Genomic DNA, 14,473 nt, shown 5'->3' with positions numbered 1-14,473 from the left:
ATAATAAATGTTCAAACCTCTATCCCAGTGGTTTTTAAACCTCTGTCCCAGTGGTTTTTAATTCCATGAGGATGTTTACAATGTCTGGGAGCCATCTTTAAAAAATAATCCTGGTATATGTATTTTTTAAATGGGACATATATATAATTATGAAAAATGGGTAACAAACTTAACTCTTTAAATCTTAGGAAGAGATTTGGTTGACTGTGTCAGGACTTAAATGAATTTCAGGAACACTAAAGAATTGAAAATTAACTTATCCATTTTGGCAATTCTTTATATAACACCCTTCAACTTACTTTTGCCCACTTTGGATTGAGGTATACTAAAAAAAGATAGCAGTCTTAGAAGAAAAAAATGCATTTTATGTCTTTGGAGAAAAAAAATGGGTATGGTGAGTGTTCTTTATATTCTGTTTTTCTTTGTTCTTGAAATATTACAATATCACATTTTAAATGTAAACGTACTTTTCTTTTGAAATTTTGTACATCTATGAACTGAGGCCAGTATATAAAGATTTTTGTAGTTGTCATAAATTAACAATATGTATATAATAAAATAGCAGTGAATGACTTCATTATTACCACAACTAGTAAACTACAGCAAATAAAATTATTTCCAAAGGCCTTTTCTCTTTCTGAAAGTATCAGAAAGGTGAATGGTTCTTGCTGTTATTCAAGCAATTATTGGGGTGATAGAGTATGATTTGCAATTCTACAAAATGACAAGTCGGTGCTCCTTTTTTCCCCCGTATGAGTTAACATGGAAAAATAAGTGTATTTAGAAAGAAACCATATTATTTATTAAGAGTAACAAAATCAGCTTATGTTTTTATAAAGAAAGAAAATAATATTACATATACCTCTTAATACTAATATTAGGCTGTATGCCTGTTTTACAGATACGGAACATTGTCAAGTGTTTTGTTTTGGAAGAATTATTTCAATCTAGTAATGGTTGCATCTGCATTCAGAATTTTGCCTCTGCATTCAGAATTTTTTTTAAGTTGTTTTCCTTGTGAGATTTTAGACATCTGACCTTTGGAGTAGTGAAAGTGTGGTTTTTGACATTGTTCTATTAAAAAAAAGAAAAATCCCTAACATGATTGTTTCTTGTATAAGTGCACTTTTAGTATAAATATAATCAAAGATATTTTTCTCTGACTTATGCCAGAAACAGACTCATTATTAAACAAAACTATATTCAGATCTGTGATAACTTGCTGTAATGGAGGGAATATTGCTTGGGTTTATGGTATTATTATCTGACAAAAATTGATTAGGTCATACAGATACTTGGTGGAAGGTGACACCTAGCTTGCATTAAAAGAAAATTATTTTAGGTTTGGGGGCTTTGCTTCTAAGAGGCAGATATCAAAAAGTCACTGATTGTGGCTTGGAGGAGATGTTGCCAGCTATTCACTTGCTAATAAGTTGTTCTTCTAAGGCAGGAAAACACTGTGTAAAAGATATCTTTACATTATATGAAGATATAAATTTCTATAGTGGATTCAGTGTTTGAGCATTAGATTTCTTTTAAAAGGGACTGGTATAGTATCACTAAATTTAAATTTGTTAAATAGGACATATAGTCATTTTTCTAAAATCAAGTATTTTTACTGTTGACCTTGTATCAAACTAAAGTTTTCACCTAAAAGCATAGAAACTCTAGCTCTGAGTGCATTTTGCTTAGCAACCAGCTTGTTGTCTACTGTTTTGCTATTGAATGCACGTACTCATGCCTGAGAAATATATCTGCAGCCAGCTGGACTCAACTGGACAATACTTCATTCACCTAATTTCCAGACTAGTCAGGCAAAGACATCAGCTCATTGTATTTAGTCATGAGGAAATTTATTTGTAAACTTCAAGTAGTAGCACATGGATCTCAAAAGCCTCTGAATATGAGAAAGGCCTTCTAATTCAGGAATATGAGAAAGGCCTTCTAGTTCAGGAATGTGAAGTCCTTGGAATTCAGAAATGCTTCACTTTTTTTCCTCTTAATAATGCTTCCAAGTATATTATTTTAAAATACATAGCTTCTAAAATCCTAGAAAAGTGCAAGTATCTCCTAATAGGAAAGAGAGTTTAAATTCTAAGAATAACTTTAGAATTGGCCTCAGTATTCATAATTCTTCATTTGTGTTTAAACTTTAATTATCTACCTTGATCCTCACATGGTCATTTTCTCTCCTAGAAAACAAAAGTTTTGTTGGCATGTAAAGCTCCAGTTTCCTCAAAGTCAAGCTGAATACATAGAAAAACGGTATAGTATAACCACTTTCTATTAAGAACCAATTTGTTTTTATTTTAAGGCTCTGTAATTACAATAAACTGTTAACTAAGCATATGTCTGGCAGAATGAATAACTTGTGGTATGTCATACAATGAAATACTAAACAGCACTGCAAATAAATGAGCTCTGGCTGTGCACATCAACATGAGTGAATCTCAGAAAATATGTTGAGTGAGAAGTGCAAGTCAAGTTAAGGAAAAATGCATAGACTATGAGAAGAAAACAAAAAACCTCCCCCAAACTGAATAGCGTATTTTTCAGGAATACCAATATAGGTGGAAGAACTCTAAGAGAAATGATTTAACATAAAAATCAGAAGAATGCAAGGCTGAAAATGTTGTTTCTTAGACTAAGTGGTTGTATAGGAAATGAAAAGTGACCCAAAATTGTAGTATGCAGAGTTTATTACTATTAACATTATAGTGTATTCTTCAAAAAATACATTATTTTAGACATGTGTCTGTAGTCATAATTGGGATTAATTTGCATGAAGTTTGTTGTCCTGCTTTTTCAGATTAGGAATGTATTTAAAGTGTTATTCAAAATTTTAATGATTGTGCTATTCGATTCCTTGGTTTAGGAGAGTTTTAAAGTTGCTGTTTAAGTAGTATATTTAGCATATGTCCACATTATACACAATGTCCTTTCTTTGTAATTGGGTTTTAGTGAAGAACTTTGCTATTTGAAGCTCCATGCCAAAGAGAAAGGACTTATTTTATAGATAGGAATATGTAGCCAGTAGTATAAATGGATATGTGGAAGTGGTTGAGGAAGGGTTATTGTGTCAAAAATATCTTAATTTTGTTTATAAAGCTTTACATGTAAGTTTAAAATAGTGTGCAATAGGAAAGTTGGAAAACTTAAAATACTTTAATTCCAGGAAAATTATTATAAACTTTTTAACCTGGCCTTATGATTTAGAATGATAACTTGAACATGCACTAAAATTAGCATATTCTGAAACCATTCTTGAATTTATTTTTTATTTCTAAAAGTTTCAAATATATTACATATTGACTTCTTTTTTTTTTCCCCTGTTTGAGCACAGGTGTGTTAAAAGAGGCTTCATATTTTTATAATTAATTTACAAGGAGCTTTTCAAAATGTTTTTTTAAAGACCTTGTTAAATATACCCAAGAAGTCTTTTGTAGCTTTTTTCCTATGTAATTTTTGCTTGACAGGATATTATATTTTGCCCAGAATAAAGTAAAAGTTTTTGTTCAATTATTTAAACAATAACAAAATACCCACAACATTTAGTAATTCTAAGTTAACACCTTTTACAGCAAATTATAAATAATAATCTAGCTGTTTTCCTTTTCTTTATTGAAAAGAGTACCAGAGGATAAAACTATTAATGAAATTCTAAAACCTTACATTGATCCTGAAAAGTCTGATCCTGTTATTCGTCAAAGGTATGTTTAAAAACTCCTGTTAACTGTTTGAAGTAATTAAAAGTGTTGAAGTATATTTTAGTTGCATATTTATTATGGAAAGCTATGGCTATATCAGGACATGATATGTTGGTGCAATTTACTTTTCCTTGCAATTTACTATTTCCTTGGTGTTTGCTGAGATTCAGTCCATATAAGTAACATCAGTAGCTAACGCTCATTATTTACTGTGTCCTGGACACTCTTCAAAGCAGATAATAATAAACATGCTAACTCATTGAATTCTCACAATATCCTTGTATGGTAGACTAGAGGTATTATGCCCCTTTTAACATACTGAGCAAATTTAAAGTGGTTAAGTAAACTTGGACAACTAATAAGCATGAAAGCTGGGGATTTCAAACCATCAGTCCAGATTCTGAATCTGTACTCTTAACCTTTAAACTAAGCTGCCTTTCAAGTTGAACCAAAGACTCTGAAAATTAAGACTTTCCAAGTAACTATTAAACACAGGAAATCCTGCTTCAGCCAAGTCTTCATAGAACTTAGTAAGGTACACTCTGCCTCCTATCCAGAAATACAGTATGGACAAAAGTAGTTAACATAGCATAGTGGAAAGATTCAGTCATGGATATCCAAATTAAAATAGCTGGCTCTGTCCCTTATTAACTGTGTGATCAGACTAAATTACCTAACTTCCGTGCTTTTAATTTTTCCATCAATGAAATAAGATTGGTAATACACACTAGATAGGGTTGTTATGAACCTTAAAAGAAATAGCACATTCAGAGTTCCTAGTATAGGACCTAGCATATAGTAGGCAGTGCTCAAGAAAGGAAACTATTATTGGTGTATGAGTTATTAGTGCTCCTGGGCAGGAACCCAGTTGACTTTATTTTCACCAGATGGTACTTGCTTTGAATATGAATGCTTAGATTGTGCCAGAGTAATTTGGTATTCAAAATTTGAGCTGTAGGTTCTAAAATGTCTGATCTGGTCCATTTCTAATTAAGCCTCATATTTCTTTTTTTTTTTTTTCTAGGAATAACTTCATTTAGGATTCTTAGTTGGTTGCATGTAGATGAAAATTCCTGAAAACCCACTTGAATAATAATTTCAAGCACAGTATACTCACAGATTATATACATTTGCCAAGGCCATTTTAAGAGCTTAAATATTTTGCAAACTTTACCAAGACATATAGTTAATGAATTTCCAGAATGTGCCTTACAAATACCATTGAGTTAGAAAAGGAATCAGTGATTCTACAAATCAATATAATTATCATACTTTCAAAGCATATTGCATAAAGCCTAGATTTAAGAACTGTAAAGAAAAAATAGAACATTAATTTGCATTGGAATATTCATGGACTCAACTCCTCTCATTTCCAAATTTCTGAGGTTTTTCTCTTAGTTACTCTTCCTGCTTCCACTTTCTTCTTCTTTTTTTTTTTAATTGGTTGTTCAAAACATTACAAAGCTCATGATATATCATCTTTCATACATTTGACTCAAGTGGGTTATGAACTCCCATTTTTACCCCAAATACAAATTGCAGAATCACATCGGTTACACACTCAACATTTTTACATAATGGCATATTAGTGACTGTTGTATTCTGCTACCTTTCCTATCCCCTACTTCCCCCCCCCCCCCCGCTCCCATCTTCCCTCTCTACCTCATCTGCTGTTGTTCAATTCTCTCCCTTATTTCCCCCCCCTCATAACCTCTTATATGTAATTTTGTGTAACATTGAGGGTCTCCTACCATTTCCATATGATTTCCCTTCTCTCTCCCTTTCTCTCCCCCCACTCGTCTCTGTTTAATGTTAATCTTTTCCTCATGCTCTTCCTCCCTGTTCTGTTCTTAGTTGCTCTCTTTATATCAAAGAAGACATTTGGCATTTGTTTTTTAAGGATTGGCTAGCTTCGCTTAGCATAATCTGCTCTAATGCCATCCATTTCCCTGCAAATTCCATGATTTTGTCATTTTTTAGTGCTGCGTAATACTCCATTGTGTATAAATGCCACATTTCTTTATCCATTCATCTATTGAAGGGCATCTAGGTTGGTTCCACAGTCTAGCTATTGTGAATAGTGCCGCTATGATCATTGATGTGGCAGTATCCCTATAGTATGCTCTTTTAAGATCCTCAGGGAATAGTCCGAGAAGGGCGATAGCTGGGTCAAATGGTGGATCCATTCCCAGCTTTCCCAGGAATCTCCATACTGCTTTCCAAATTGGCCTCACCAATTTGCAGTCCCACCAGCAATGTACAAGTGTACCCTTTTCCCCACATCCTCGCCAACACTTATTGTTGTTTGACTTCATAATGGCTGCCAATCTTACTGGAGTGAGATGGTATCTTAGGGTGGTTTTGATTTGCATTTCTCTGACTGCTAGAGATGGTGAGCATTTTTTCATGTACTTGTTGATTGATTGTATGTCCTCCTCTGAGAAGTGTCTGTTCAGGTCCTTGGCCCATTTGTTGATTGGGTTATTTGTTTTCTTATTGTTTAATTTTTTGAGTTCTTTGTATATTCTGGATATTAGGGCTCTATCTGAAGTGTGAGGAGTAAAGATTTGTTCCCAGGATGTAGGCTCCCTATTTACCTCTCTTATTGTTTCTTTTGCTGAGAAAAAACTTTTTAGTTTGAGTAAGTCCCATTTGTTGATTCTAGTTATTAACTCTTGTGCTATGGGCGTCCTATTAAGGAATTTGGAGCCCGACCCCACCGTATGTAGATCGTAGCCAACTTTTTCTTCTATCAGACGGCGTGTCTCTGATTTGATATCAAGCTCCTTGATCCATTTTGAATTAACTTTTGTGCATGGCGAGAGAAAGGCATTCAGTTTCATTTTGTTGCATATGAATTTCCAGTTTTCCCAGCACCATTTGTTGAAGATGCTATCCTTCCTCCATTGCATGCTTTTAGCCCCTTTATCAAATATAAGAAAGTTGTAATTTTGTGGATTGGTCTCTGTGTCCTCTATTCTGTACCATTGGTCCACCTGCCTTTTTGGTACCAGTACCATGCTGTTTTTGTTACTATTGCTCTGTAGTACAGTTTGAACTCTGGTATTGCTATACCTCCAGATTCACACTTCCTGCTTAGAATTGCTTTTGCTATTCTGGGTCTTTTGTTTTCCCATATGAATTTCATGATTGCTTTAAGCCTCATATTTCAACTTTTGATAAAAAATATTGTTCAAACTGATCCAAATTCAATTAACATTTCAAGCAGTATTGATAGTTGAGTTTCTTTCTTTATAATTGATAATCTACTTGTCATCATTAGTCATACACTTGGCAGTAAGTCAAAATACCTGTCACTAAATTGGATACATTTGAGCAAAAGTATGTGTAAAATAGCTGTTATTATTTTTACACATGTTTGTTGAAGCAGGTATTTTTTAATTTAAGATGTTTAATTGAACAAAGAGAAGAAAAGTAATTATTTTTCAGATCCTTGTTTAAGAAACATCTTTACTTCTTTTCTGTGCTTGGATTGATGAATTTTTAAGTATTATTAGCTGTTCATAAATGCTTAGTCTTTATAAAAACTGTCTTGAAAAGTACTAAAAATTAATTTTGCTTTCTTCAATATGATGTTTTTATTTCAGGTTGAAAGCCTACATTCACTCTCAGACTGAGGTCCAAATTTTAATGAAGGTTGAATATATGCAGCAAAACCTAGTAAGGTAAAGTTGCTCCCTCCCCATTTCTTTAAATATTTTTTAATTCTGTGATATAATTAATTACCTTGATTACCTTACATAGCTAGTTATAAAATTATCTGCCTGTCAACCTAGACTTATAAAAATAATTTTCAACTAGACCTGGTGCACATACCTGTAATCCTAGCCACTGGGATAGACTGAGGCCAGAGTATTGTAAATTAGAAGTCAGCTTCAGCAGTTTATCGAGACCCTATCTCAAATTTTTAAATAAATAAATAAATAGAACTGGGAATGTAGCTCAGTGATAAAGTGCTCTGGGTTTAATTTCTAGTACCTAATAATAACTTTCAAATTAAGATTCTTAAATATTAGATTTACAATTTTAAATTTGATTGAAAAATAAACCTAGTTAGAATATTTCAAAATATTAGTTACAACTAAAAGATTTCTAAATTTCATCTTAACTTACTTCAAGAAATGTTCTATAATATGACATTTGATGAGTTCAAATTTTCAAGACTTTAGAAATAAGAAAACATGCTGGACTAACCACTGAATATATTGTAGTTTGAAGAATACTGCACAGAAATGTGAAGAAAGCAGCATTCCAGCAAACTGTGACTTGAGAAAGTTAATAATACCTTCAGGTTTTGTTCATTATTAATGGGATGATAAATTAGACTGAGACTCTTCACAAAGTGTACCTAAATGCCAGTTATATGTCAGCATATTGAATTGCAAAACACTGATCTTTACAGACATGTGTTTCCCATTGTTTAATTAACAAAAGCACTAGATTAATTTAATAGATCTGGTCAGTTTCTTCTATGATATGATTTGCTAGTTGAGTTTAGATGTTGAAGAGTTCAAGCTATGAAAGCATCACTGGATTTGGATCCCAGCTTCACCTTTTTCTAATTATGTTAACTTGAGTTAATTACACTTGCCTTAGTTTCCTTTTCTCTAAAATTGAAATAACAAAGTTTATCATGAAAGAAACACATGATAAATGCATGTTTTTATTATTACTAGTGTTATTACCAATACTGTTATTTCTACTATTGTTACTGATAAATGTATTCTTACAAAAGATCTGCATGTTAAGATTAGAAGATTTTATAAGGCTAAGGCCAGCATGGGCAACTTAGTGAGACCCTGTCTCAAAAAAAAAAAAAAAAAAGCAATTGTCCTAAATTATAATAAAATACTTCAAATTATAACAAAAGGACTCAGGAAAGTATGTTTTAAGGATGGAAGCTCTATTAAGAAAATTTTAACCATTAATAAAATGAAATATTTTTTAAAAAAGACTTATAGCTAACAAAGGATCTTAAAAACCACATCTGACCACTTTTCTTACCAACGTATCTCAGATCCTCCAACTTTATATCATTCATCATGGTTCTCTAATAAAAAATTCAAATTATCTATCATATGGTTCTTTCTGTATGCCTCTCAATTCAATATATTTACATGTAGTTTGTGGTCCTTTCCTTCTTCATGCCGAATCCCAAACAAGAGAAAATAAGTTTCTGCAAAGATAGTTACCCAGAGTTAAAACGTCCATGTTAACCAAAGTCAGTAGTTCTTAAATTGGGACTCAAGCACTTAGGTAATTAACAATAAATACTGGTATAAAGGATAACATTGTTTCAGTTTTTAGTAAAATCACAAAAGGAATTCCATATAACTCATTTTTTATTTTTAATTTTTTATTGTTTTAATTAGTTATACATGACAGTAGAATGCATTTATGCGCTCTGATATATCATACATGAATGGGATATAATTTCTCACTTTTCTGAGAATATATGTTGTAGAATCACATTGGTCATGCAGTTATCTATATACATAAAGTAGTAATGTCTGTCTCTTTCTACCATCCTTCCTATCTCCTCCCCTCCCCTCCCTTCCCTTCCCTTCCCTCTACCTAATCTAAGGTAACTCTAGTCTTCTCTTGTGCCTCCCTGCCACATTGTGAATTAGCATCTGCATATTAGAGAAAACATTCGGTTTTTGGTGTTTGGGGATTGGCTTATTTTGCTTAGAATGATATTCTCCAACTCAGTCCATTTACCAGCAAATGCCATAATTTCATTCTTCTTTAAAGCTGAGTAATATTCCATTGAATATATATACCACATTTTCTTCATACATTCATCTACTGAAGGATACCTAGGTTGGTGCCATATTTTAACTATTGTGAATTGAGCTGCTTTAAACATTGATGTGGCTGCATCACTGTAGTATGCTGATTTTAAGTCATTTGGGTATAAATTAAGGAGTAGGATAGCTGGGTCATATGGTCTTTCCATTTCAGGTTTTCTGAGGAATCTCCATACTGCTTTCCATAGTTGTTATACCAATTTGCAATCCCTCCAGCAATGTATGAGTGTGCCTTTTTCACCACATCCTCATCAACATTTATTGTTTCCTATATTCTTGATGATTGCCATTCTGACTGGAATGAGATGAAATCTTAGTGACTTAGTTTTGATTTGAATTTCTCTAATTGCTAGAGGTGTTGAACACTTTTTCATATATTGGTTGATTGTATTTCTTCTGTGAAGCATCTGTTCAGTTCCTTAGCCCATTTATTGATTGGGTTATTTGTTTATTGGGTGTTAAGTTTTTTGAGTTCTTTATATATTCTAGAGATTAATGCTTTATTGGAGGTACATGTGGTAAAGATTTTCTCCCAGTCTGTAGACTCTCTCCTCACATTATTGATTGTTTCCTTTGCTGAGAAGAAGCTTTTAAATTTGAACCCAGTTCATTTATTGAGTCTTGATTTTACTTCTTAAGCTTTAGGGGTCTTGTTAAGGAAGTCAGATCCTAGGCCGACATGGTGAAGATTTGGGCCTATTTTTTCTTCTGTTAGGCACAGGGTCTTTGTTCTAGTGCCTCAGTCTTTGATCCACTTTGAGTTGATTTTTGTGCAGGGTGAGAGATAGAGGTTTAATTTCATTTTGCTACATATGGATTTCCAGTTTTGCCAGTACCATTTGTTGAATAGGCTATCTTTTCTCCATTGAATGTTTTTGGCATCTTTGTCTAGTACGAGATAACTATATTTGTATGGGTTTGTCTCTGTGTCTTCTGTTCTGTACCATTGGTCTACATGTCTATATTGGTACCAATATCATGCAGTTTTTGCTACTATAGCTTTGTAGCATATTTTAGGTTTGGGATTGTGATGCCTCCTGCTTCATCTTCATGCTAAGGATTATTTGGGCTATTCTGGGTCTCTTATTATTTTTCCAAATAAATTTCATTATTGCTTTTTCTATTTCTATGAAGAATGTCATTGGGGTTTTAATAGGAAGTGCATTAAATCTGTATAATGCTTTTGGTAGTATGGCCATTTTGACATTATTAATTCTGCCTATCCAGGAGCTTGGGGGATATTTCCATATAATTCATTTTTAAATTGAAAGATTTGCCTACTTCTCTTTAAATTGACTTTTGGTAAATCATTAAATAATTCTATTCTCTCTTGTTTTATTTTCTGTGTTTCTTCTTCAAGTTCAGTTTCTTTCTTAACATGGAACATATTTTATCTACTTAGTTCATTTAAGTGTTACTTGTGTTTTATACCATGGTGCGCGTTTGATGAGTATAGTATAGCTTCAGTCTCATAAGTCTACTAAGAAAATATTTCTGAGGGTCTTTATAAAAAATAAAATAGCTTTTTAGTTAGTTGTTTCATTTTCTCTAAGCTATAAAACTAATATATACTCTTCTAGTCTTTTCCTGACAACCTGGTGACAGTCTCTGTCTAGTCGTTTTGAATACTGGTATACCACTCTGAACATTTGCCAACTCCTTGTCATATAGAAGTCTATAAGAATAACATAAATGGCTCAGAAGGAATGTAGAAGGAAGACAGTATAAATGTTGTCCAAACTGGATGATGAAATTTTATTCTTTTATGTTTCATGCGTGTAATTTTCGTTATAAAGATATTCCTCCGTTTTGTTTTAAGAAAACAGGACAATTTAAGGAACTTTTTACTCATAAGAGCAGTAAGGAGAATAAAACCTAATGCCTCATTGTTTCCTTTTAATGTGTTTATCTGTTCTTAAATAATTGCAAATAGTAGTCATCAGGTATTAATTTAATGACTATATGGATAATTGTTTCTTTTTTTAATTAATAGACATGTATTTGAAACACCTTACTCACTTTTTAAATTTTTTTATTTATTTATTTTTGTTTTAGTTGTTGATGAACCTTCATTTATTTTTATGTGATGCTGAGGATCGAACCCAGTGCCAGTGCACTCACACATGCTAGGCAAGCGCTCTATCAATAAGTCACAACCCCAGCCAGCTTACTCTTAAAGAAACAAATAATATCTATTTTGGTCAGTTTGGGTGCCCATTTGACCACAGTCACCATATTTACCTGTTCTCTTAGGTATTTCAACTTCTGTCTCAAAGCTGAGGAAAGCAATAATTTATATTATTTTTATATAATTTCAAAGAAGAAAAATTTTGGTTTTTTTCTTTTGGTTTTGTTGGTCTGGTTGGTTAATTGGTTATTTTCTTTTGCTGATTGTTTTCATTTTAATTCTTCCTTTAACTGAAAATGGAGGTTTGTTATATGTCCATGTCAGTCAAGACAGATTGAACTGTGGCTAATGAAGAAATATGTCAGCTCACAAAGCCAGTCAGACTTGACCCTGGTAGATTATACTCTTCTTCCAAAACTCAAGGAAATCAAAATTTGTATGCATACTTAGGTTAGAGTACAGGACAGACTACTTGGAGTCCAGAGAGTATTTATTTTTAGTTTAAAAATGTGTACTATACCCAGTGGCTTGGGAAACTGAGGCTGAAGGATCATGAGTTCAAGCCAGTTTCAGCAACTTAGCAAGACTCTTGTCTCTAAATAAAAAATATAAAAAAGGACTGGGGATGTGGCTCAGTGATTAAGCACCCTTGGGTTCAATCTCCACTACCAAAAAAAAAAAAAAAAAAAAATGTGTACTATGCATCTCTGAAGCAACAGAGGATGGAAATTTTAGCTTGTCCTGGCAGACCAAGGTTTTCTAGAAGAGTGGCAGAAATGTCTATCAGATGACATGATAAAAAGTGCAGCATTACATAGGAATTCTGAAATCAGGCTGCCTAGAAACCAGAACTCAGAAAGATACCAGTCAAACTGATAAGACTTATTTTAACAAAGAGCCAAAATGGGGCAATTCTAAACCCCAAAAATGTCAAAGAAGTTCACCAAAATAAAAGCCAGATGACTTCATTGTGGGCATTCAGTTTCTTTATGCTTTATTTTCCTTTAAGGTCCTTTACTCTCTAATTTTATAACCTTCCTTCTTTAGGGTCCAAAAGAGAATCACATTGGACCTTCAAATATCTTTTTAATCCCTAAAGGGGAGGGAATGCTAGATCAATAAAATAAAAGATGGCAGTATTCAGTATGAGGCATTCCTAAAATAGACTATTTTGATACTAAACTTAAGCCAGTCTGAGTAACATGAGGAGAACTTCGTGTTACCTGTGTAGAAAGCTTGTCCTCCAGATTTCCCCATTTGAATATTTACTTGGACTAAATGATAAATGGAAATACCACCAGAGGAGAGGAAGGGAAAAAAAAGTTATGACCTGGGCCCAGGAATTTTGAAACTTTAAATTGCCCTGCTGTTTAACTTTGAGTAGTGATGGCATTGCTTGAAGACAACAACAAAGTGAAAAGTTCTAGTTGCAGTTGCTTTTATCCTGAAGGTGGGGTACATTTGTATATTTCTGATTATTAAGTCATTCCAAGAGATAATTATCCTAATTTCTAAAGAACCTCCCAATTTTTATGAGTATTTGCTAATCATGAATAATAAAATTAGATATTGCAGACATGTATTTAGACATAGATTTTTTTTATCATAATTTTTTTCTAGTACTGGTAATTTTTTTTTTCCTTCCTTGATATTGGGGATTGAACTCAGGGACACTTAACCACTGAGTCACACCCCCGGCCCCTTTTTTACTTTTTTTTTGAGATAGGCCCTCACTAAGTTGCTTAGGGCTTTGCTAAGTTGCTGAGATTGGCTTTGAACTTGCCATCCTCTTGCCTCAGTCTCCCATGCCACTGGGATTACAGGCGTGTGCCACTTCGCCTGGCAGTACTGATGATTGAACCTAGGAGAGCTCTACTACTGAACCACACACACACACAGCCCTTTTTAATTTTTGTTTGAGAGCAGGATCTTAACTAAGTCACATGAAGCTGACTTCAAACTGTGATCCTCCTGCTTCATCCTCCAGAGTCACTGGGATTACAGGCATGTGCCACTGAGCCCTGCTGTATTTTAAAAATAGAAAGATTTTAAACCAGTGTTCTCAATATGATATATTGATAGGCTAAGATGAGCATTTAGAATCTGATTGCATACATAATTATTGTTAAATCATTAAAGGAAAGTGCATTCACATAACACCTGAGTCTGGTTTTGTTTTTGTTTTGTTTTAATATTTATTTTTTAGTTGTAGTGGTTAAATACCTTTATTTATTTATTTTTATGTGGTGCTGAGGATCAAACCCAGGGCCTCATCCGTGCTAGGCAAGCATTCTAATGCTGAGTCACAACCCCAGCCCCTGAGTCTGGTTTTGATTAAGCACACTCAGTCTTCGAGTCATATAAATGAAAATTTAAGTTTACATAAGAATAAGTAAGATACAGTTTTGTTGAGTAGGGAGAACAGATACACATACATATGCTATTATAGGCTTGTGTTAAGTGTTAAGAGGCTTACAAGGGAGGATAGCAACTATCCTTATATTTTCAGAGAAGGCATTATAGTGGATATATTGTTTGATCCTTACTAAAGGTAAATGGTCCATGGCAAGAGGAGGGTATAAAAGGCCCCAAGCTGTGAAAGAGCATGTTGTAAAAAAAAAGTCAAGTAAGTGATTTGAGGAGGTCTGAGTCTATAGAGGTGTGCAGAGCAGGAACTTAAAACTTTTTTTTTTTAAGTGAGGATGATGAGTTAGTTCAGGACCAAACACTAAATGCTACATTTGGATCTTATTTCATTGGTAGTAGGCAACTGTAAAAGTTAAGCAGAAAAATTGATTAGATCTTGG

The 14,473-nt window shown here is 33.3% G+C and overlaps 1 protein-coding gene across 2 annotated transcripts in view; it reads left to right on the top strand.

The window, feature by feature from the left end:
• Znhit6 (zinc finger HIT-type containing 6) overlaps window positions 1-14,473 on the top strand; it is a 69,405-nt gene that overhangs the window by 26,791 nt on the left and 28,141 nt on the right. For both annotated transcript variants that reach the window (XM_027935261.2, XM_027935260.2), the window contains 3 exons: window positions 2,197-2,265; window positions 3,630-3,710; window positions 7,316-7,393. In XM_027935261.2, the coding sequence (XP_027791062.1) occupies window positions 2,197-2,265; window positions 3,630-3,710; window positions 7,316-7,393 (228 nt within the window). The remainder of the gene's footprint in view (window positions 1-2,196; window positions 2,266-3,629; window positions 3,711-7,315; window positions 7,394-14,473) is intronic.

This window comes from Marmota flaviventris, chromosome 10, assembly GCF_047511675.1.
Source record: "Marmota flaviventris isolate mMarFla1 chromosome 10, mMarFla1.hap1, whole genome shotgun sequence".
Taxonomy (NCBI): Eukaryota; Metazoa; Chordata; class Mammalia; order Rodentia; family Sciuridae; genus Marmota; species Marmota flaviventris.
Note: the sequence above shows the minus strand (reverse complement) of the source record. Positions and strands in the feature narration are given on the sequence as shown.